The sequence below is a fragment of the Musca autumnalis genome, unplaced genomic scaffold (assembly GCF_047663935.1).
Source record: "Musca autumnalis isolate F117 unplaced genomic scaffold, ASM4766393v1 scaffold_5, whole genome shotgun sequence".
NCBI classification, from domain to species: Eukaryota; Metazoa; Arthropoda; class Insecta; order Diptera; family Muscidae; genus Musca; species Musca autumnalis.
In genome coordinates, this window is record NW_027412088.1 from 116,824,776 (window position 1) to 116,848,823 (window position 24,048).

The 24,048-nt window shown below is 38.2% G+C and overlaps 2 protein-coding genes across 7 annotated transcripts in view; one reads left to right on the forward strand and one right to left on the reverse strand.

Moving 5' to 3' along the window:
* Nucleotides 1–23,804, forward strand: part of slim (scruin like at the midline) — a 42,775-nt gene extending 18,971 nt beyond the window's left edge. For all 6 annotated transcript variants that reach the window (XM_073989662.1, XM_073989663.1, XM_073989664.1 and 3 more), the window contains 2 exons: nucleotides 22,145–22,687; nucleotides 22,746–23,804. In XM_073989662.1, coding sequence (XP_073845763.1) covers nucleotides 22,145–22,687; nucleotides 22,746–23,183 — 981 coding nt within the window. In that variant the 3' untranslated portion in view covers nucleotides 23,184–23,804. The remainder of the gene's footprint in view (nucleotides 1–22,144; nucleotides 22,688–22,745) is intronic.
* Nucleotides 11,791–16,781, reverse strand: LOC141405396 (uncharacterized). The gene is made up of 2 exons (XM_073989680.1): nucleotides 16,021–16,781; nucleotides 11,791–11,830 (listed from the first exon to the last, which is right to left on the reverse strand). Exons 1-2 carry the CDS (start codon nucleotides 16,532–16,534, stop codon nucleotides 11,826–11,828), a joined length of 519 nt encoding a protein of 172 aa, XP_073845781.1. The 5' UTR covers nucleotides 16,535–16,781; the 3' UTR covers nucleotides 11,791–11,825.
* Nucleotides 23,805–24,048: the final 244 nt, after the last annotated feature.

The window sequence follows — 24,048 nt, forward strand, 5'->3', positions numbered from 1 at the left end:
TTCCCCTTCAGACTTCCCCTGACCGGTCGTCCCTTGTGAGAGCGGTGCCATATGGTTGCCCGGTCGACGATCCACCACCCTCTTAGCTACAGGATGCGGATCCTCAGAAGATCTGACCCTCTTGACGCATTCCTGCGCAGATGTCTTCGAGTATCCGCTCTGTTTTGAGGTCGATGGTCCGTCATCCGCTGCAACCCCATGGCCACTCCCACTGCCAGCACCTCTCTTTACATCAGAAGAATGAGCTCCAGTAGGTGTCGACGACCTTACAGTTGTCTGTTGTCCAGTCAACTGTAAGTTCGTCGCCCCTACTGGATCTACACCCTTCTTTACCCCGGCGGGTTCAGTGGCAGACACTGGCAAGACAGTCGGCATAGGCGGTACCTTTGACGGCTGTCTAACTGGTGGCTGCACTTTACCCTGCACCAACTTCGAAACGGAAGGGATCACTCCAGTGCTTCCCTTACGCTCCGTAGTCTTCGGGGCCAGTGGAGTCGACCTGTCTAATCCTGCCGCGGTCGTCGCAGACGCTCGCAAGGGATTAGAGCAGGTTGACAGCACTGGTTTTGTGGTTCTCCCCATAGAGGTTGCCTTTTTCTCAGCCGCTGAGCTGGAAACTGCAGCCTCCACAGGGGTCGGGATCTGGTCAATTGGCAGGGAGATCCTTTCAAAGTGAGGGTATTTCTTTTCAAAACGCCTCACAAATCTGATCTTCAGGCCAATTTCCCTAAATTCCGACGGGGTCACCTCGGATGGGTCCTTGCCAATAAATCTACGACAGTAGTAGATGGCTCTCCGGTAGTTATACCTGTCCTTCTTCTGCCGAGATTTATTGGCTTTGGTAGAGGGAGACATGGGGGAGGCCGTCGACGTATCCTCCTTCACAGCATCCTCAACCAAGGCGTCTTGCCTGTTCAGGGTTGGTTTGTCGGAACCGACCGACAGTTTAGCCCCTGAAGGAGAGGGAGCCTCAACCGTTAGGTTAGAGCTCTCCAAAGCACGAGAGAGAGTAGCGGTGGATGATTGAGATGGGATAATTGTGATATCCATCTCATCATCCTCCCAACTCTCCCAGTCCCATGGAGGGGGGCTCTCCTGACTGAGTCGAAGACTCTCACTGTCCCTCAGGAGCTCGAGCAATTCCCTGCTCTGCTTATTAATTGCGTCACTGACATTGTCCAGAGTCGGTTCGTTGACGTCCCCGCCCAGGGGTTGGGTGTTCGCACGAGGTGCGGCATTGTCCGGGTTCGAAGCAAGGGTCGATAATGAAGATGGTTTGGGATTGTTGTTGTGGTTTTGTTTTAAATTTGAATTATCCATAAGAAGTTGACGGTAATGGGGGAGCTGAGTACAGCCATGGCATAGCCCTCCACTACCATGACTGGGGCACTGACTACTCGCTGAGGTGCCCAGGTATCAAGCGAGGCTCCGTACGAATACAGTTGGTACCCTAACTGCAAACCTTGGAACACCGATAGGCACGAGGTCGCATAACACCCCGGTGTTAGGGGATCTCTCAATTACTTTGGTAGGAGATCGCTACCAAATATATGTCACTCAATCCAAGGATACACTTTGACTTCCAGTGCACTAAGTTGGTATCTGACAATGAGTGGATAACCTTTGGTCGATCACAGCCTCCCAGTTCAACACTACAGGAAGTTGAATGAGAGAGCTGCGACGTCTAGCCCTCGCATCGCGCCAAGATTGTTATCCCCGGCGAGGGAGCACAGTCGAAAAGTCATAACCCTTTTGTATACACAATTGTTTAATTTATACCTGTCCGTGTACTCGATAATTTGTACTAATTATTACCAATGCTTCGAATTTTGACAGTTGTTTAATGGAGAAGTTGGTAAAAAATTGTTTCAGCAACATTTAGTAAAAATTATCGAGTAGGACAAACCTTTCATGACACATTAGTCTTGTTGTATAGGATATAAATAAATATATTAAGAAAAATATTCGCCGCAACATTGTCATTAAAGTTGCCAAATGCAATATACACATAAAAGGCAAAGATTTCAAGGAATATTAATTTACAAAACGATGAAATTCCACATCTGTCTCTAGGTTTGCTTATGGGTACTTTACACGATATGTTTTTTACATATGGGTTGTCACTTTGCATATACATTTTGTATTTAAAAAGTGACAACCCATATGTTAAAAACATATCGTGTAAAGTACCCATTACATCCTGATGTAAACTTTAAAAACGCTAGAAATATGGCGCTACTTTCACATTCTGATTGGTTTTTTCTTTTTCCGGATTGTCGAGTAGAAAAATCTCACTATTTTTTACACGTAGAGCACTTTCATTTTAGTGTTCGTTATTAGCAATTACAATTTAAAAAAGTATTATTATATAACTTCCACGACTGATTTAATCATATAAAATAATTTATTTTCCTTACAATTCGTTAATCCGAACAATTTGATAATTCGGACACCGCCGAAACCTGTGGTGTATGGATTATTAATCCGAATGTACTGTATATATGGGAGCAATATCCAAATCTGAATCGATTCTTACCAAAATAGGGATCGCCCTAGGGCCAAAAAATCTCCAATTTCTATGCGAATTGGTCTATAAATGTGACCTGTGCTTTGTTTTCAAAAATACATGGCCAGATGGATAAGTGCGAATCTATGCAGATCATCAAAAGGAACTGTGGGCCTATTTCGTTTCATTTTGCATGTTGCAAACTCATTCACTAAGACATAGTACCTTTAGAGTATTAAAATATAGTTATCAGTGCAATCATGAATAAAAATTCCGTGCAGAATTTGTTTCCTTTCCCCAATTTCACAATTTTTGATTTCCATATTTATGCCAAAAAAGGGAATATTTTTGTCGATTCGACTAGAATACGCCATAATGAAGCGAATCTAGTAGTTTTCAACTTTTAACAAATATTGATTTTAAAAGAATATTACTTTTTAAAATTATTTTCCGTGTGGAAAATTCAAAGGGAAATATTCATGATTACCCTATATGGTAACATGGGGCGCCTTCGCCACGTTTTTGTTCAAAACGTTCTCATACCGACACCGTTAAAGTTTTTTCAAATATTATTTTTGGTACAAATATTAGCGCATCTTGACTATAAGTTTTAATATATAAATAGTCATAATTTTGTTTTTAAAATATTATTTTTGAAAATTTACAAATGTATAAAAAGTGGCGAAGCCTCGCCACCCATGGGGCAGCTTCGCCATCGAAATTAAACATTCTCCAACGGTCTCTAAAACTGAAATTTACCATACTTCTTCCTTAAATATAAACATTATGCAAAAAGGGAACATGTTTTTTATAGTGGCGTAGGCGCCCCACCCCTTACATATTTCATAATATTAATATATTGACATTAGCAATTGCTTTTTTCATGCGAATTATTGGGATTTATATTCATCGGTAGATATCTTCTAACGGTACAAAATGTGTTTTTGATATCACAAAAGGTAAAGAAGATATCACAAAAAATACCTACCGAAATTATTTTTCCCAATACCCTGAAAACACAAAACCGCGTGCGTCTGCTATCATACCTATGACACAACTGCCAACTTTTGGGAGATGATAGATCTTCATTAAACTCAAAATTTTGCCTTTAACGGATTTTTTCTAGCACTTGTATTTTGCGAGAAAATCGGCACTGGCGTAGCCGCCCCAGTGGCGAAGGCGCCCCATGTTATCATATATTTTTTTGTATGTTATATATGTTTAGTAAAATATGAAAGATTTTATGTAATATTCAATATTTTCTTAGTCTTAATTTCTAGCTCATTTATTATTCTGTCAGGCAATTTTGGCCGAGCAGAAACTATCAACATATTTGGATACGTACATTTTGACATTTCTGATTGAGTTTTTGAACAAATTTGTATTAGAAAGCAACTTATGTTGTAATAAGAAGGCTGGGTTATAGGAAATTTTTTAAGTCTTTTAGTCCAGATTTATTGCTGTGGCGGAATAATAATTAATAACATGATAATCTGCTAAGAAATCGACGTTTAACGGCAATAAACTTAATTTAGAACACTTTTTGATGGCTTTCCAAATTTAATTTGATGATTTTTGTCAAAAAAAAATTACTTGCATATTTTGCATATGCAAATATGCAAAAAAATAAAAAAATATGAGCCTGTCATTGCATTCGGTTTTCTTCAAAACGAATTTTGGTCCAATCAGAATTTTCGTATCTTTATTAATAAAAAATATGCAAATATGCAAAATCCGATGTCTACTCATTACTAATTAGATTTGTTGCTGTACCTGTAAGTTTGGTTTTCACCAAAGCGACCGATACTTCTTCGTGTTCTTCTTGTAAAGTAATAAGTAACTATAAACCGATAATAAATTTGTTAAGATTTTCAAAAATTCTGCTTTGGATTGAGCCATTTTGCTTTCTTTTGTTAATATGGTTGCTTGCAATTTATCCTTATTGTTCAATTCTGTATTTGTGGATGATTTTTCGAAATTGTTGTTATTTCTATTTTTTTATGAATGGATTCTGTAATTTTTAGTTCTATACCCTTCCTTTCTGCAACCTGTAGTAATCTATTCCTGATATATAAAAAGAATCCGTCTGCTGCACTTTTGTGGGATACAGTCAGCCGTGAATAGTTAACGTTTAGGACTACCCTAATTTCTTCCGGACATCTTAATACATTTTCTAAGTGTTTTACAACTGCTTCCTCTTTAGTCGGTCTATCAGTGTTTAAACATTTATATGATTTTTCGAATGTCTCTTTAATGTTTCTAAATTTACAGAGTATTGATTGCCAGTCCATTGAGAAATATAACTAAAGTTTTATTCTTATTTTCATTATATTCAATTGTTATTTATTTATTTAAAATTTGTTTTTAATTGATTTTTAAATTTTATCTAAGTCGTTTCCTCGACTGATAAATTTTTTTTAATGCTTTCTTATGCATACAATAACATTTTATTAACACGTTTATTCCTACTAACACATTCAATACTAGTAATAGGTACCATAAGGAAGTTATTTGGTCTGTATGGTCTATTACTTCAATGTTTTTAATTAAATTAGCGTTTGGGTTTGCAATTTTGGATTCTTCTGATCCCATTTTTACAAAACAATATTTAAGTTTATATTTAATGTATAAAAGATATTTTTATATTACAATAGCTATTTAAGTTTATATGTAATGTATTAAACATTGTTCGCCAAGGGGTAAGGCAGGGAATACTATAGTTTCGATCCACGCCACTGGATCTCATCAGTTTCCTTGTTTCTTGTTTGTGGATATTCTCCACCGAAGGTATTTGTTGTTTTTGTTGAAGAAGTTATTGAATTCTTCAACAAAAAACTTTTTATACCCACACATCAATCGTCAGCTCGAAGTATAAAGGCGAACAATGCCAAATCTTTTCCACTAATAAAATAGTTGTTTCAACATATTAAAACAACAACAATGGGATTAAGCCAGACTATTTTGAAAAAAACAAAATTGCAAACGCTATCCCAATAAAAAAACGCCACAATGTTTCAAATTGAAGACACTGGCACGACGTGTGTTGTTTTTGCTGTAAAGCAGACCAACGAAATTTTGGTGTGTGCATTCGTCGAAATTCGACGACACATACAAGTGGAAGAGGTTTGAATTGCTTTCGCAGACACTTTCGTCGGAGTTGTATGAGGTTGCCAAGGAAAAACTTCTCATTGAACTTTTTTCTTTGCTTACCTTTATACTTCGAGCAGACAGACGATTGATGTTTGGGTATAAAAAGTTTCTTGTTGAAGAAGTTATTGAAAAATACCTTCGGTGGAGAATATCCACAAACAAGAAACAAGGGAACTGATGAGATCCAGTGGCGTGGATCGAAACTATAGTATTCCAGACTATTTTGAAAAAAAAAAAGAAAAAAACAAAATTGCAAACGCTATCCCAATAAAAAAAACGCCACAATGCTTCAAATTGAAGACACTGGCACGACGTGTGTTGTTTTTGCTGTAAAGCAGACCAACGAAATTTTGGTGTGTGCATTCGTCGAAATTCGACGTCACATACAAGTGGAAGAGGTTTGAATTGCTTTCGCAGACACTTTCGTCGGAGTTGTATGAGGTTGCCAAGGAAAAACTTCTCATTGAACTTTTTTCTTTGCTTACCTTTATACTTCGAGCTGACGATTGATGTTTGGGTATAAAAAGTTTCTTGTTGAAGAAGTTATTGAAAAATACCTTCGGTGGAGAATATCCACAAACAAGAAACAAGGGAACTGATGAGATCCAGTGGCGTGGATCGAAACTATAGTATTTCCTGCCTTACCCCTTGGCGAACAATGACAAATCTTTTCCACTAATAAAATAGGTGTTTTAAAATATTGTTACGAATGTAACTGATAGGTTTAAGTTAATTTAGTTTAATTTCCGTTAATTTAAAAATTTGAATTGTAACGTAAAGTTTTATTACGCAGAAATCTCTTCATCATTCTAGTTCTTTACCTTTCATTGTTGTGCTTTTGTTTCGTTTTGCCATAATCATGTAATTATCGTTTAGTTTGTTACTTCTTTATTTCTTGCATTTGTTTGTTGTTGTAATTACGTCATTACTGCGCTTGTCTACTTGTATGTATGTGAGTATGGTTGTTCGCTTAGTGCGAATGTGCGTTTGTGTGTTCGCTGCACAGATTCGAGATGTTGCCAGATTTTGTGGATAATTCTAGACCAAGGAGATTTTGGATATAAATAGCGGTAGGAACGGCAACATTGAGTTAGTTGTGTTTTAAGCGCTGAACTGAACAGATCGGTTAAAGAATTCAAGTCGGTTCCGAATAAGTGCAATAAAGTAAATAAAGCATTGTAGAAACGTAATCTAAAACGAACCCTGTTTTATTTGGTACAAATCGTACTGGGGAATAAAACAACGTCTACACGGAGATTAGTTAAATCTAATTCCGTAACAATATTAAAACAACAACAATGGGATTAAGCCAGACTATTTTGAAAAAAACAAAATTGCTAACGCTATCCCAATAAAAAAACGCCACAATGCTTCAAATTATATTAGTTCCTTTATAGTGCCATGGGCGAGCACTTTCAGACGTTAATATAACGGTTCTAATCAACATTTACTTTTGTTTTTATAGTGCCATGGGCGAGCACTTTAAAAATATTATTCTTTCGTGCAGTGCAGATAGAGCACTTGTCACTGTCGCCATGTATTATGTCTATTTATATTAAATCATAATTTACATTTATAAGAATATAATATCTAAATACTACATTAATTGTATTTGTGTGAGTGTACGCGTTCGGGCTCATATTGCAACAATGTAAGAATCAGAACGACAATTGTCGTTGGACGTGTGAACGAAATATGTCATACGACCAGCGTTGCCGACAGTTTTTGATCGGAAATCGTCAAATCGTCAATAAAATTTGGAAAATCGTCAACATTGATTACCATTTAATGCGAATTTTTGCTGATAGTTATGACAATAAGACTGACTACAAACGATATACAACCTACAGCAGTAAATCTAACTTAATCTCACTAAAATACCACCATAAAAATTTCAATAAATATAATTATATTGTGAAGCAAAATAGCCACCTGTTATATCCTCAGCATAAGCTAGAAAGGGTATATACACTTTGATACGACCAAAATGTGCCTCATCGAAATAACTGTTTTAGACATCAAGTAGTGGAATACATTTTTTTGTGAGTTGTATTTCAATAAGTCTCCTTTTCTAGTTGGTGTTGTTTATCTCCCTCATGGAGACATATGAGTAATGGAGAATGAGATTTGTGACATTGTGGTTAGATATGCGAATGTTATTATTATGTTTGACATAACAAAAAGTGTCTTAGTGAGAGATATATGTAGTAGAATGAATCTGAGTGTTGTTCATAATTCAATCCCCACGCATTTTAATGTAGCACATAATTCCACTTCGTTGTTAGACTACTTTTTATTGTCTTTTCCTAATTTGTTGAGGTGTAGTAATCATATTTTTTGTCCAGGTGTTTCAGATCATGCTTTCATGTTTATCTCTCTCGAAGTTCATAGCCCATGCAAAAAAAAACGTTTTATGAGTATGTTGACTATGATGCGCTTGACCCTAGCGGTTTGCATGAAGCTGTTGCTTTATGTAACTTTGATGTTATTTTTAATACAGCTGATGTTGATGTTCAGCTTAGATTGTTGAATAGCAATCTTAGTTTTATTCATTCAGCTTTTCCCATTAAAAAGCGTATGGTTAAAATAATAGGAGATGACTGGTATAAATCCCAAGACATAAGATACAGCCTGTCTTTAAGAGATATTGCTTATAAGGCGTTTTTAACTGAAAAGAGCGATGCGAATTGGAGAACTTATTGCAAATTGCGTAATAAGGCGAAGAATGTAGTAAGAAAGGCAAAGAGATTGGCACATAAAGACCTTTCGCTTGAAGTATAGACCAAAGATGTTTAGATAACTTGTTGCAATTATCTAAGCATCTTTGGTCTATACTTCAAGCGAATGGTATTGCGAATGATTCTGTTGATGTTGTAGAAAGTGGTAATATTGATCGTCTTAATTGTGAATTTGTTAGCAATCAGTCTCGTGATAATATGCGTTTTCCATCGGTCCCTGCTGGAGTTTGTGATGGTTTTGGTTTCAGATCAGATTGTTGTAGTGATGTTATGGAAGCTTTTAGATTGATAAAATCAAATGCAGTAGGCTATGATGGTTTTAATTTGAAATTTTTGAAGTTAGTTTTACCGTATGTCTTAGTTTATGTTGTTCACGTTGTCCGTATTCGTCCGTATTTCCCGAGGATTGGAAAATAGCAAAGGTTGTCCCCACCCCTAAGAACAATGAAGCTGGTGAACTTAGGCCAATATCAATCATGCCAATTCTGCCAAAAGTGATGGAGCATCTTAAGAAGAAGCAAATGATGGCCTACTTGGGTGATAGCTCTTTATTGCTTGATAATCAGTATGGATTCCGATGCAATCGAAGTACCACCTCTTTGCTGATTGGATTAACCGACAACATAAGGAAGAGAATTAGTGACGGAGGTAGTTGTGTGCTATTGTCGCTTGACCTTGAAAAGGCATTCGACAAAATTAACCATGTTGCTTTGGTTGAAAAGCTTTTCGAACGTTTTAAGTTTTCGTCGTCTGCGTGTATGCTAATGTCTTCGTATTTATGTGGTAGGAAACAGTATGTTAGTGGTAGAAATTGTATGTCCACCGTATTATCTCTGAGTAGTGGAGTACCTTAAGGTTCAGTCTTAGGTTCCTTATTGTTCATTATGTATGTTAATGATTTGTTTAGTCGCATTAGCAGTAGGAATTGTTTGTCCTTTGCGTTTGCTGACGATCTGCAGCTCTTATTTGTTGGTGATTTTGTCTTTTTGGATGTTCTGCAAAACACCATAGATTGTACTGTTAGCCTCTTAGTGGAGTGGATGTCCAACAATGGCCTGAAAGTTAACACAGAAAAATCAAAGGCAATGTATTTCGGTCGCATTCCTGACGGTGCAATTACGGTTACCATCTCTAATAATCTTATAGATGTCGTTAGCAAATTAAATTGCTTGGGTTTAGTGATTGATAGCAATTTGGCATTTAAAGTCCATGTCAACTCGGTGGTGTCTAAGGTTAAATTTTCTTTGAGAAAGTTATATTCGTTAGACCTAGTGTTGCCCCGTGCAATAAAGGTACGGGTGGTGCATGCATTAATAATGCCAATATGGCCTGGAGATTTTTAGTGGTTGTTGTGGTTATGTGTTACGTAAATTGCGTTTACTGCTCAATAGAGTCATTCGTTATGTTTATAATTTACGTCGGCATCAGCATGTTTCATCATACGTTGAATGTTTTCTTGGATGTAGTTTTAAAAAATTTGTGTGTATTAGAAACATTTGTTGTTTTTATAAAATAATTAAGCAGCAGGTTCCATTATCTGTAGTCAGCTTGTTTTCTTTTGGGAGATTTACAAGGAATATGCAAATTGTGTTGCCGTGTTTGACCCCTATTTTGGAAAGGTCATTTTTAGTACGAATTGCGCGCATGTTTAACAGATTTCCGGAGCACTTGAAGTCATTTAATTTTTCGTTAGGAAGTTATAAAAAAGCTTTTCTTGCATGCTCAGGCACATGAATTTTGAATGAATTATTTATGTCTAACTGCTTTATTTTATTTTTTTATTGATCTCAATCTTGCTAATAGTTTTAAATTGTGTAAGTAGTAAAACATGTGTTTAATTTAATGTAAAAATTTTTTTTATGCTTCAATTGAGATTTTTTCGATTAGTTTATTACATTTAATTTTTAGTTTGGATAGGCTAAAGAGGAGTCAACTAAATGGTTGTTATTGTTTGCTTTATTACGAAGAAATTTTGTTTAATATTAAGTTTAAGCTAGGCTTCGGAGTAGTTTAAGGTTTTGTTGTTTTGCGTAACTTGTTATGGCCTATTGAGGCTTTGTTACAATGAAATGTGGAAATAAATAAACAATAATGCAATAAACTACATTGGATTTGTCTTCGATGTCTATTTTGTTTTTAAGTTTGTTGAATAAATTATTCAGAGTATTGTTTGATTTAAACGCCAGTTCATATTTGGTGTCGTCATAGATTTTTGAGTGTTTGACTCGTTCAGAGAAACCTCGAATATATGTCATTGGGTTGGTTGTAAATCTTTTCGTTCATCTCCCGCGTTTTTGTGTGATTGGTTTTGGCTGCACGATTTATAAGGTTGTGTATAGTCTCATTGGGAAAACTGTTTTTGCTAAGAATTTCTTTGAATTTGTCAATGATTTTCTTGTGATACTCCGCATCACTCATTTCTAACACCCTTCTAATAAAGATAGAAGCAGTATTTATTATGGTTTTTCTTGGATGTATGGATGTGTAGTTTATGAGTCTCCCAGAAGCCGTGGGTTTCTGGCACAAGTCCAATTTTAGTTTGCATCCATCTCTAATAACGACTGAGTCTAGGTACGGTAGTGTGTTATCATTTTCCATCTCCATTGTAAATTTAATTTGTGGGTTGTATGCATTTAGAATCTTTAGTGTTTCATTGATGTCGTCTTTCTTGATATCTGCAAATAAATCAACGACATATTTTGTAAGAATTTTCGGTTTTTTTTTGCATTTTTTCTATTGTTGAGTCTAAAAGTTTCTCCATTATAATATCTGACAATCGGTGCCGAAACGCTTGTAGAATACGATAAACCCTAAATAATTACCACAAACAATTCGAGCGTGTAATAAAAAATGCATTTTTACAGTGTTTTATTTAACTTGCTTTGGTGTGTGTTTAGTTCAAATCTGGTAACTCATTTTTAACACGGTTGCAGTTGACCAATCGAACTAAAACTTTGCACACTTTTCAGATTTGGATGACAATACACGAATATGAAATCAAAACCAATATTGGTCCATTTTTACACTGTTTTACAGTGTTTTCTCTAATTTGCTTTTCAAATCTGGTAACTAATTTTTCACACAGTTGCAGTTGACCAATCGAACTTAAAATTTGCACACATTTCAGATTTGGATGACAATACATGAATATGAAATCAAAACCAATATTGGTCCATTCTTACAGTGTTTATACGGTGTCTAACTTAACCCCCTTTTCAAATCTGGTAACTGATTTTTAAAACGGTTGCAGTTGACCAATCGAAGTAAAACTTTGCACACTTTTCAGATTTAGATGACAATACGTGAATATGAAACCAAAATCAATATGGGTCCATTTTTTCCTATAGCCCCCATATAGGTTAGGTTAGGTTAGAGGATGTGCAGCCACTAATTGTGACTGCGCCACTCGGAGACCTTACGGTCCATTGTGATCATCCTTTAGAAAAGTGGAGAGAGAGATAAAGATAGATAAGAGAGATAAATAGAAATAATAGAATAAATAGATAAATAGGAATAAAAAGAATTAAAAGAATTAAGAAACAAATAAGAAACAAGGTAGGCAGAATAATCGAAAAAACAAAGCGTTACGCGTTTAGGTTGCGCTGTCCCAGCCACTTTAGATTTTTAACGATGTTGCAGATTACAGCAGGTTCCACAGTTGAGTAGAAGGTTAGAGACGGCGGAAAACGAACACCCACTAGTCTGTGTCGTCTACGAGCCAGGGCTGGACAACGACACAGGAGGTGTTCGATCGACTCCGACTCCTCCTCATCCTCACAGAGTCTGCAGTCATTAACATCCCTATCCCATTTAATGGTAAAGGCCCTGACATAGCAGTGTCCAGTGATGACTCCCGTCGTTACCTTCACTTCCGCTTTGCTCAGGTTCAACAGCGAATTCGTTCTTCTGGCTGACAGAGACGGCCATATGGATCTTGCCACAATGCACCTAGGTTCATTGTGCCACAATTCACTGGCTCTTTCGTCAGAGAACGCTTCGACTTTTTGGAAAAAGTGACAGATGGGCGGTTTGATGGAGTCAGTGATAGCTAGATCAGCGGACTGTGATCCTCGTCTAGCTAATTCATCTGCTTTTTCATTACCCTGGTAGTCACGATGTCCAGGTACCCAACATAGCCGAAAGCCGTTAGTTAGCGCATCCAGAGCTGTTCTACACTTGAGGACGACGTCGGATTTGATGTTGCAGGATTTGATGGCTTTAAGATCCGCTTGACTATCCACATAGATAGACACCGGTTCAAAGATTTCTGCATCCAGATTTTTAATCAATTCCGCCGCCTTCCAAATCGCGAAGATTTCAGCCTGGAACACACTACAGTTGCTGTCTAGCCTGTATGTGCGTTCAAGTGATAAACTTTCACAGTAGACACCGGCACCGGTACCTTCCTCCATCTTGGAGCCGTCTGTACCCAGCGAAAAGTTTGCCTCCAAAGAGGCAGTTAAATGATATGTACAAGTGATTTGGAAGTGCATCAAATTATGCATTTTCACTCATGATTTTTACAAGGGAGTGACCCGGAAAGAGGCACTCCATTGCACCGCATTTTAACTGACCCTTTGGCATTGCATTTTAACTGAACCTTTGGCACTGCATTTTAACTGACCCTTTGGCATTGCATTTTAACTGAACCTTTGGCACTGCATTTTAACTGACCCTTTGGCATTGCATTTTAACTGACCCTTTGGGGTAGAATAGGAGGCAGTCCAGAGCACGTGTTTTGAATAACAAAATAAAATTCATTTATTATTTGTGTAAAACAAAAATATTAATAACTTTATTAAATTAACATAAATTATGAAAATTCTCTATTGAATTCAATAGCAAACATGTGTTTTCCTCCGCTCTTTATTTAATCCAAGCTTAAGTGCTTTTGCTTCTTCTGCTAAATGGGTTTGATATTGTCTTCCCATCACCAGTTAAGATTTCGACATGTACTCCAACAGCACTCCATTGGGAAATTTTCTTCTCGTGAGTTACCGGAAAAATGTTCACAAATTAAATATTATTTAGTTTGTATTAACAAATGTTTGGAAATGTTAACGTGATTATCTCTTTTATTCCGCTGCCTGTAGAGATGTATAAACTGATTTATGTACATGTAGGGATCTCTAACAACTGCTAATAAAATGTAGTGAACGGAGTGCCTTTTTCACGACTCCGTTTGCACTGCATCCGGATGCTGTTAAATTGTGAGGAATTGGAGTGCCTTTTTCACGACTCCGTTGAACTGCCTCCGGATGTTGTTAAACTGTGACAAATGGATGTGATTATTTGGATTGCATCCAAATGCAGTTAAAATGTGAGGAATGGAGTGCCTTTTTCACGACTCCGTTTGAACTGCATAAAAACATGCCGTGAAAGAACTAGTCTACATTGCACTACTTCCAATTTATTTTGCTGGGTATATATAGCCAGACCGCCCAGAGGGGGGTTACTGCGGTTCCAGGCGTCTCTACTAGGTATAATGACTTCTATATCGTCAAATCTCAAGACTGGTGATATATAGTCACTTATTTTGCCACAATGGTTCACAAAAATACCTGATTCATTCAGGATACACCCATGCCCATAGGTACGACCCCGCCAAAGACCCTGTTCATGAAGCCGCAGGGCACTCCTGGTTGCCTGACACTTAATGCTGATACTCAGAGGTCTTAAGTTCAGCATTGCGTTCAGTGCAGCCTGTGGCGTGCTCCTGGTAGTTCCAGTAATAAGAGTTGCGGCGGCTCTTTGTACCTTATCAAGCTTAGTGGATGTTGACTTTTGACGCAATGAGTGCCACCAAACGAGAGAACCATAGGATAGGATGGGTCTAACCACTGTATTATACAGCCAGCGTATAATCGAAGGAGTTAGTCCCCAGCTTTTCCCAATGGAATTCTTACATGAATAAAGTGCAATCATTCCCTTCGGCGCCGAGCTTACGCTTTCTTGTGAACATTACCAGTTCCGTCTTCGTTGGGTTAACCCCAAGACCATTAGCCTTGGCCCAGCGTGATAGAGTCGATAATGCTCCCTGCATAAGCTCCGAAATGGTTGACGGAAATTTACCGGAAACCAGCAGTACCACGTCATCAGCATAAGCAACAACTTTGATACCTTGATTGTCCAGCTCCATCAAAATATTGTTTATAACAAGGAGCCACAGTAATGGCGAGAGCACACCTCCTTGAGGGGTGCCTCTAGTCACTGTTTTCCTTATTTTTACCTCCCCAATGCTATAATTTATAATTCTGCTTTGAAGCATATTATTAATCCAGCACGTTAGGGGTTCAGGTGCATTAACTTTCTTCAGTGAGAGATTGATGGACTCAAGTTTTACATTGTTAAAAGCTCCTTCTATGTCTAGAAAGGCAGCCAAGGTAAAGTTTGAGTCTTCCATGTTTTTCTCAATGAAGCCGACCACCTCATGCAAGGCAGACTCAACAGATTTACCTTTAACATAGGCGTGCTGTGAGTTGCTTATAGAGACGGTGTCTACATGACTCCTTATCTCCAGGTCGATCAGTCTTTCGAGTGTCTTAAGGAGAAAGGATGATAAACTTATGGGTCTGTAGTCTTTAGGTGCAGAGTGACTAGGTTTTCCCGCTTTGGGAATGCAAGTTACCTTTACCTCCTTCCACAGCCCCGGTATAAATGAGAAAGTCAAACACGCCCTAAAAATCTCCTCCAGGATTTGGTATAAGATCGGTGATGCAAATTGTAGCATCGCCGGCGTTATGCCATCCGGCCCAGGAGACTTGTAAGGCTTGAAAGTGCGGACCGCCCACTTAATTCTACTTCTGTTGACCACCCTGTCAATGAGTACCAAATCCAAAGGCTCCTGAACTCGGAAGTCGTCACGCTCATTGTTGACAGTATCCTCATCCTTGCAGCCTGGGAAGTGGGTCTCCGCAAGGAGATCAAGAGTCTCAGTAGCGGAGTCTGTCCACGCACCATCTTGTTTCTTGATACTTCCAATGGATTTGGGGTCCTTGGAGAGTAGTCGTCGAAACCTAGCTGCGTCGTTAACTCCTTCTACCGACTCACAGAAGTTAACCCAAGATGTTTTCTTTGCCCGCTTGATTTCACTCTTATATTTATTGAAACTCACTTTATAGGAGTCCCAATCAATATCGAGTTTAGTCTCATGCGCCCTGTTATACAGTCGTCTAGTGTTTTTCCTAAGTTCGCCAAGCTCCTTGCTCCACCACACCGGCTGAGATTTCCTCCCAGGATATGTTAGTGGACAGGACTCCTTATGGCAACGAAGAAGAACATCAGTGAGATTATTTACGGTTCCATTGAGGTCATCAACTGTTTCCGTACTAATATTAGGAGTCAGTTGCGAGTTCGTTAGTTCCGTGTATTTGTCCCAGTTTGTCCTTCGTGGGTTTCTATAAGGAATTTGGCGACCTCTGTCCAGAGAGACATCAAAGAATATCTTCATATGGTCCGAAAAGGAACATTCTTTAGATACCCTCCAATTCCTCAGGACAGAGTCATCTAAATTAGAAAGGGTTAGGTCAATGACCTCTTCCCTGTTCCTAATTTTAAACGTTGGATCACTACCCCTATTACATATCCGTAAATTATAAGATAAAATAAAATCGAATATGGACTCACCCCTCTTGTTGGTGTCCTTGCTGCCCCACTGGAAATGGTGAGCGTTTGCGTCGCAACCCAGGATTACGTTACAGGTACCCATCATCTCGTCAAGCAGACGTCGGACACACTGGTTGGGTGGGTCTGGGGCCTCAAAAGGCATATATATCGGTGACAGCAGCGTGGCCTTGCTTTCTCCATGCTCCATCCTGACCGTGCATATGTCACCGTTACTATAATTAGATAGAAAGATTAGATTTAAACTCTTTTTACCTACTATACAAGTCCTTACCTTGTCCCCCTCGGACGCGGCAAAGATGTCGAAGTTGGCATTGTTTAGTCCAGAAACCTTATTTTTATAGATATAAGGCTCCTGGACTAAGACAATGTCTACTTCAGAGTTCGTGAGGGACAAGAGCAGTTCAGCGGCAGCGGCCTTGCAATGGTGCAGATTAATCTGCAGTATGCGCAACCTTTGCCGCTTCCCTACCCTTACTGTTTTTCGTGAGGTGGACTCAGTCGAAACCGAACCCATCCTGAACCGAAATTCAGCTTTCCCTCACGTTCTCTTAAGTATAACTCCCCAGGGGGGTCGACCGCCACTCTGGCCACTAAGCCACCCAACTCGCTACAGGGGACTAGACTAATAACAGTCCAGCCCGCTGTAACAAGATTGGGATTCTGCAACCTCAGCATTCTCAGCAGGATTTCCTTGCTTACCGTAGGTGGGGGAATCCACGCTGAGAGTACCTTTCTGGACGGGATGTCCGATAGGGAGACCGCCGCCAGATCAGCTCCTTCCCACAGCGCACCAAGACCACTCACTGTCTGAACGAGAAAGTCTCGCGACCTTTCATTCATACAGTTGATGACCTTGACACCCTTACGCAAGAAGGCGCTGCCAAGTTGACGGTCTTCCGGATCTTCCGGTCCAGAAACTATCGCAGCCCGAAGACCAGTTTCAAATAGCAACCAGTGACTGTCGCTGATTTTTCCATTTGGATCAGCTCTGTCGATGATTGCTATTTGCAGGCCATCGTCTGTCACAGCAGTTGGTCTGCCGTATGGCTTATTGCGCCTTTGACCGCGTACCTTGGATTTAACTTTTCCAGAAGAGGCGGAAACCTTCTCCGTACTCAGTTGCTTCTCCTTGGTCACACGCTCAGCGGCCGCTGCATACGAGGTTGATGGTTCGATCAGCTGAGAAGTCATCGTCTTCTTGGCTGAAGGCTGCGGACCCTCAGAGGAGCGTACACGCTTTACAGATTTACTCTGCGGGGCGCTGTTCTCTCCACCCGAAGACGATGTTTCCTTAGCTGGTCCAACCTTCTCCCTGTTGAGACCAGCATCTCCGATTGCGTCACCCTTGCCTTTTGGAGCAGAATCGGGCTTTGAGGCAGAGTCCTTTACCGCTCGATCACCACTAGGGGTGACGACTGTTGGCTTAGGGGTGCTCTCAATAGTCCTTTTCTTTACCTCTCGGTTCGGGTTAGGCTTCGGAGAAGATTTTGGCGCAGCACATTTACCGGAGGTAGCAGGCTTTGGCTTCTCTACTACGTCTTCCGGGAGGAAGATCCTCTCCACCGGGAATTCGCGATGAAATTTACGAGGGTACATTCTTTCGAACTTCCTCATAAATTTCAACTTGCCCTTGATGAGGTGGACCTCCCTCTCCGAATGCAAGTTCGCATCTCTCCCTACAAACCTGCGGAGATAGGATACGGCACGCTTGTAGTGTCTCGCATCCGATGCTTTGCGGGCCGAGGCAAACTTTGAGCCGCTGTCCGTTTTCGGGTCATCTTCCGATTCCCCGTCGTCGGACATCGTTTCCGTCGCCTCCTGCCTTTCAAGCTTTTTGTCGGCATGTGCCGACACAGGACCAGTCGGAATACGACTTGCCTCCGGTTGAGTCACCAGGCTTATACCCCCTTCGTCAGGGCTGCAACAATCTACCCGTGTAGACTTGGCCGGGATAACCGTGGTGTCCAGCTCATCGTCAGTCAGAGTAAGATTGTGCAGCAGTTCCTTCGGGAGCATGTCCTCAGTGGTTTCTTCCGGCACAAGCCTTTCCAGCTGGTCAAGGAGTTCCCTACTCTGTCTCTCTAAACTGTCGTCGATAGTTTTTTTGAGATTCGTCCTAGGGCCGTCCCCGCCCAAACTTGCAGTCCTGTCTGCCTTGGACTGGCTTTCACCAGCCCTGGTCAAATCATGATTCTTACGAAAAACCGAGTCGTCAACTTTGGGGTTAGAAACTGATGCACTTGTAGCAGGTACAGCTGTAGGTGCCAAGGCATCCCCATATAACGGTACCACCCGATTTCCGGTATTTTGCTTTTCAAATCTGGTAACTAATTTTTCACACAGTTGCAGTTGACCAATCGAACTAAAACTTTGCACACTTTTCAGATTTGGATGACAATACATGAATATGAAATCGAAACCAATATTGGTCGATTTTTACAGTGTTCAATTTTACATGCTTTTCAAATCTGGTAACTAATTTTTTACACAGTTGCAGTTGACCAATCGAACTAAAACTTTGCAAACTTTTCAGATTTGGATGACAATACATGAATATGAAATCAAAACCAATATTGGTCCATTTTTACACTGTTTTACAGTTTTTTTATCTAATATGCTTTTTAAATCTGGTAACTCATTTTTCACACAGTTTTAGTTGACCAACCGAACTAAAACTTTGTACACTTTTCAGATTTGGATGGCAATACATGAATATGAAACCAAAACCAATATGGGTTCATTTTTATACCCTCCACCATATGGAGGGTATAATTAAATTTGTCATTCCGTTTGTAACACATCGAAATATTCTTCGGAGACCATATAAAGTATATACATATATTATTGATCAGCATAAAATTATATGTCGATTTGACCATGTCCGTCTGTCCGTCCGTCCGTCTGTCTGTTGAAATCAAGATACAGCTAGCAATTTTAAAGATAGAGAGTCAAAATTTGGTACAGAAGTTTTTATTACTTGCAGGATGGTTGGTATTGAAAATGGGATATATCGGTCCACGTTTTGATATAGCCCCCATAGAATGGTACCTCCCGATTTTCGGTATTTTTAACGTTGTGTCTTCAATATTCCACCAAAATGGCTGAAATTTGGTATTTAGTCTTCAATGCGATATAAAACTGTTCGCCAGAAATATGTCTGTACAGGTCCACGCTTTCATATTGCCCCATTTCTGACTAAAATTCGTCGGTATAGGTCCACGTTTCGATATAGCCCCCATAGAACGGTACCTCCCGATTTTCGTAATACTGAAGATTGCGACGTCAATATCCAACCGAAATGGCTGAAATTCGTTACTTAGTCTTCCAAGAGTTATAAAATATTCAAGAAGAGTATTATAAGTATAGGTCCACGTCTTCCTATATCTCCATAAAAGCGTACTTCTTGATTTTCGGTATTTTTGAAGTTTTAGCCACATTCTTTTACCGAAATATAGGAAATTTGGTATTTTGTCTTCTTTGAGCCTAAAAACTTTCCGTCAGAAATTTGTCGGTATAGATCGACGTTTTGAAATAGCCCCCATAGAATGGTGCCTCACATTGTTTTACCGAAATTGCTGAAATTTAGGATTAAGTCTTCCTCATACACGAAAGGAAACTAATTATTCCATTTTACTTCAATACAACTTGTGGTGGGGGGTATAACAAGTTCGGCCCGGCCGAACTTAACGCCGTTCTTACTTGTTTCCTGTAGCTCCCATCCAGCGGTACCACTCGATTTAAGGTATTTTATCGTCATTTTAAGCCCGTATTGGCTGTTTTTTGACAACTAGGGTTTCCAATGGTATAGAAACGTACCCATTAAAATTATGGACATAGGTCCAGGTTTTGGTATAGCCCCCATATAGCGGTACCACCCGATTTCAAGTGTTTTAAGGATTTTATCTTCATTTTTATACCGAATTGCGTGTAACTTGGCATTTGGAGATCCCAGTGGTACAGAAATTTCTCCACCAAAAATTGTGACATAGGTCCAGGTGTTGGTGTAGCTCCACCCGATTTCAAGTCTTACTTTTTGGGCGAAATAGCTGTAACTTTGATTTCGAGTTCCCAACTTCTCCACCAAAAATTGTGGACATAGGTCCAGGTTTTGATATAGCCCCTATAAATGGTACCACCCAATTTCAGGCATTTTAAAGTTTGTATCTACATTTTCGGCCTAAATTGGTTCTGCGGTTCCGTTGAAAATGGAAAGAGCAAAAAGTTAAGTAACAGTGTTTTATTTATAAATGCACTTAAAAGTAGAAAATTATTTTTCATGATGGAATCTCTCAAATAAAACGCTTGCCGTTCAATGTTGTCAAAATTTTTAATTCAAATGCAAACGTTTTATTTGAGAGATGCCATCATGAAAAATTATTTTGTACTTTTAAGTGCATTTATAAATAAAGCACTGTTACTTAACTTTTTTAATTATATACTTATATAAAAAAATATGTTAAAGGCAAAATATTTTTTGACGTAAAATAATTTGTGTTGTTATTGATTTTAGAAATCGGTTATAGCGAACATTGATTATAAGAAACTACGTTTATAACGAACAAAGTTTTTTGTTCCCATAGACATTTAATGAAGATTTGCACTCACGTCCAACTTCGTGATTATAACGAACAAAAAAATTCACCCAGGTCGTAGAATTTCTCTCAATTTGTTGGTACTGCTCTGAAAGTTGAAATAAGAATTTTACAGGCGAACACGTTTATAACGATCGCCGGATATAACGAACAAATTTTGTTGTTTCTACCCCCTGTTCTTATTGTACCTACTTTATTAATTTTAACCCAATGAAAGCGATTAGAACGAAAACACGGTTATAACGAACTAAAATGTTGATCCACGAAAAGATTTTTATAAGGATTGACATATTAAAAATTTTGATTCACGGAGAAATCTTTATAAACATTATACGTTTAAAAGAACCAAACAAGTGGTGTAAACATGGATCATATTTAAAACATATTACAGCTATAATTAACAAGAATACTGACTACGACACATCTCTCTATTTTTACAACATATGGTGAATATTTCTTTTAAGAAAATGTATTTTTAGTTCAAAGCCGATGCTTTTTTGTGTTTAATATTTTCTTCATCTAACCAACAATTAAAAAAATATTTTTCTGCAAGGATAACACGCACCTACAAAAATGTGATATATCTAAAAAACGAAAAAATCACAACCTGGTATAATATGCATTTGGTTCAGAATATAAATATAAAATACTTGAATACAACAAAATATGGACTAAAGCTGAAATAAACACAAAGATGTAAAATTCTGCAGTCCAACAATAAAAAACGCCAACAACAATAATAGGCATCAGCACGGCCTTGTTGATCGATGCGTAATGCAAAAACAACAACTTTCTCGTTGTTTTACCCCCGCTTATTGAAGCAACACTCCTATGTTCGTATTCTTTGCAAAGCAAAGACGACATAAAAACAGTGGTGGATATGAAATTCTTTAGTTCGACTCAAATTGTAGGGTAATCAGTTTTAGGGCCATATAGCAAATTTCTCATTTTGTTTAATTTGCTGGATGGGCTTATTGACCTGTTTATCGATACAGAGTCGGCGGAAAAGGGAACTGATGAAGTTGTTTGGTGACAACTGAAACTATAGTATTCCCTACCCTCCGCCCGCAACTAATCAATTTCATATCCACTGTAAAACATTTTGTTGTTATTCAAATACTTGAATACAACAAAATATGAACTAAAGCTGAAATAAACACAAAGATGTAAAATATAAAACTATAATTTTGTAAAAAAAATTTGGGTTGTATTCTATGTGACGATTTTTTCCGCCGTAACAAACATTTTAAAGAAAAATTTATCTTAAATCATCATTCTGCTGAATATCATATATATTCATTTGGTTATTACCAAACTTCTACAAATTGTGTTTAAATTCTGCTCTGAGTTTTAATCATGTTTAATATGTTTTATTTTGCTTTCGAAATGTTGATTTTGTCTTTGCCTAGTCCTATATTTTGATACGTTCTTTCTTCAAATCAAATTAACGAATTTATTAAAATTTTTCAAAGAGACAAAACACTTAATTTACTCACTGTATGTACATTTTATTTTGTTATTCGATATTTTAGTCGCATGGTGGTACAGGTTACCCATTTGGAGAAACATGTTCCAATGACTGTTACGTTTACACAACTGGAGAAAACCCGAAAGTAATGCTTCTTAAAGTCACTGGTGACTTGCCAATAGCCCAATATGGACCTGGAATTGTGATACATAACGATTACCTTTATACAATAGGCGGAACAACGGGTTTCGATTATTCCTGTGATGTATTTCGATTGAACCTTCAAACTAAAGTTTGGGAGAATGTTTATATATGTCGGCCGGAAATGAGAGACGACCCCGAGGGACGTTATAGGCATGAAGTGGTGTACGATGGCCACCACATATATGTTTTGGGGGGAGGTACTTCACACACTGTTTACGATCTACAACGTATACCCGCGTTTAATTTGGAAACCAATCGGTGGGATCACTTTGATACGCTACCAGACCGGACTGCACCATCAAGTCAAGATCCCGGATATCCAAAAGCGCGTAAATGTCTGTCATGCGTGCAACACACAGCCAGCAATGGTGATATCGAAGCTTTCATTACTGGAGGTCTGCAGGTATGTTATTTAGATATGATGCTAAAACTTTTTCTAATTTATATCTTTTTGCATTCAGGGCGATTTTAATACGTACTTCGATGATATTTGGAAGCTAAATCTACGTACTAAACAATGGTATAAAATACATACCGCTACCCTTCCACGTCCATTATATTTTCATTCTGCAGCGCACGCTGGTAACGGGTGCATGTATATTTTTGGCGGAATCGAATACAACGAAGTTCAGAGGGACATGAGACGCCGCAATCATCTTTTTAAAATGTGGATGACAATTCCAAAGCTTAGTGATATTTGTTGGGACGCCATTACATACTATAACCACAATCTTCATAGATTTGACCGTGCCACTTTGTTAAATGCAGGCATACCGCAGCGTTATGTCAATCGTTTACCCGCCTTGCCAGAACGTATTCGCAAACACTCATCTGATGAACCCTCATCATCATCGTTCTTAAATGGTTTAACAAAACGAATGCGTGCTCATCTCGAATAGATACGTTTCACATTACATTGTTCAGGTGTTTGTTAGGTGTTTCATTCAAATTGATTACGGATCATTTGCCATTTGTTTACAAGGATAATGTATTCTTAAATTATATTTTCGTTAAAGAAATTTATATATTGCCTAGGATAATTTAAGGGATTGAAGTATCCATATTTTATTTATAGAAGGATATTAGATTTGCGAAGGTAGTCATTTTGCAAATGCCTATAGAAAATTTGGATACTTTACTAATTATAAATAAAAAATAAAATGAATTTATTTTTGCTACTTTTAAAATGTTATTTAAAAGATTATCTACATACACTGTAGAGGAGATACCAGAATTGGAAAATAAGACGGAACTAATGAATGATACAATATTTTTTAATACAAACACCAAGAAATGTACTTTATTAGTGTTGCGTGTAACCACAGCAAATGTAAAAAATTTTAATTTAGCTTCATCTATAAGTTATTCGATTATGAGAAAACATTGAACGCCAGAATTTTGATGATAAATTTAGATGATAAAAAATCGGAGTTGTGCCTAGAAAATTGCTTCGAATCAAATATTGTGATTCAATACTAACCTGATTTTTTCTGTTAAATAAAAGTTTAAGTTTTCGAAAATATGTATTTTGTTTTTATCCAGATTAGAGTTTCTAGTTGGGAATTCCCGGCCCGGGATTTCCCGGAAATTCCCGAAATTTTTTGAACGGGATTTCCCGGGAAATTTTTATGAAATTCCCGGGAATACGGGTATTTGTATTTTCATGTATAAGTCATGTATATTTTTATACTTTCCACCAAAATATGGAGGATATAATTAAATTTGTCATTTCGTTTGTAACACATCGAAATATTCATCGGGGAC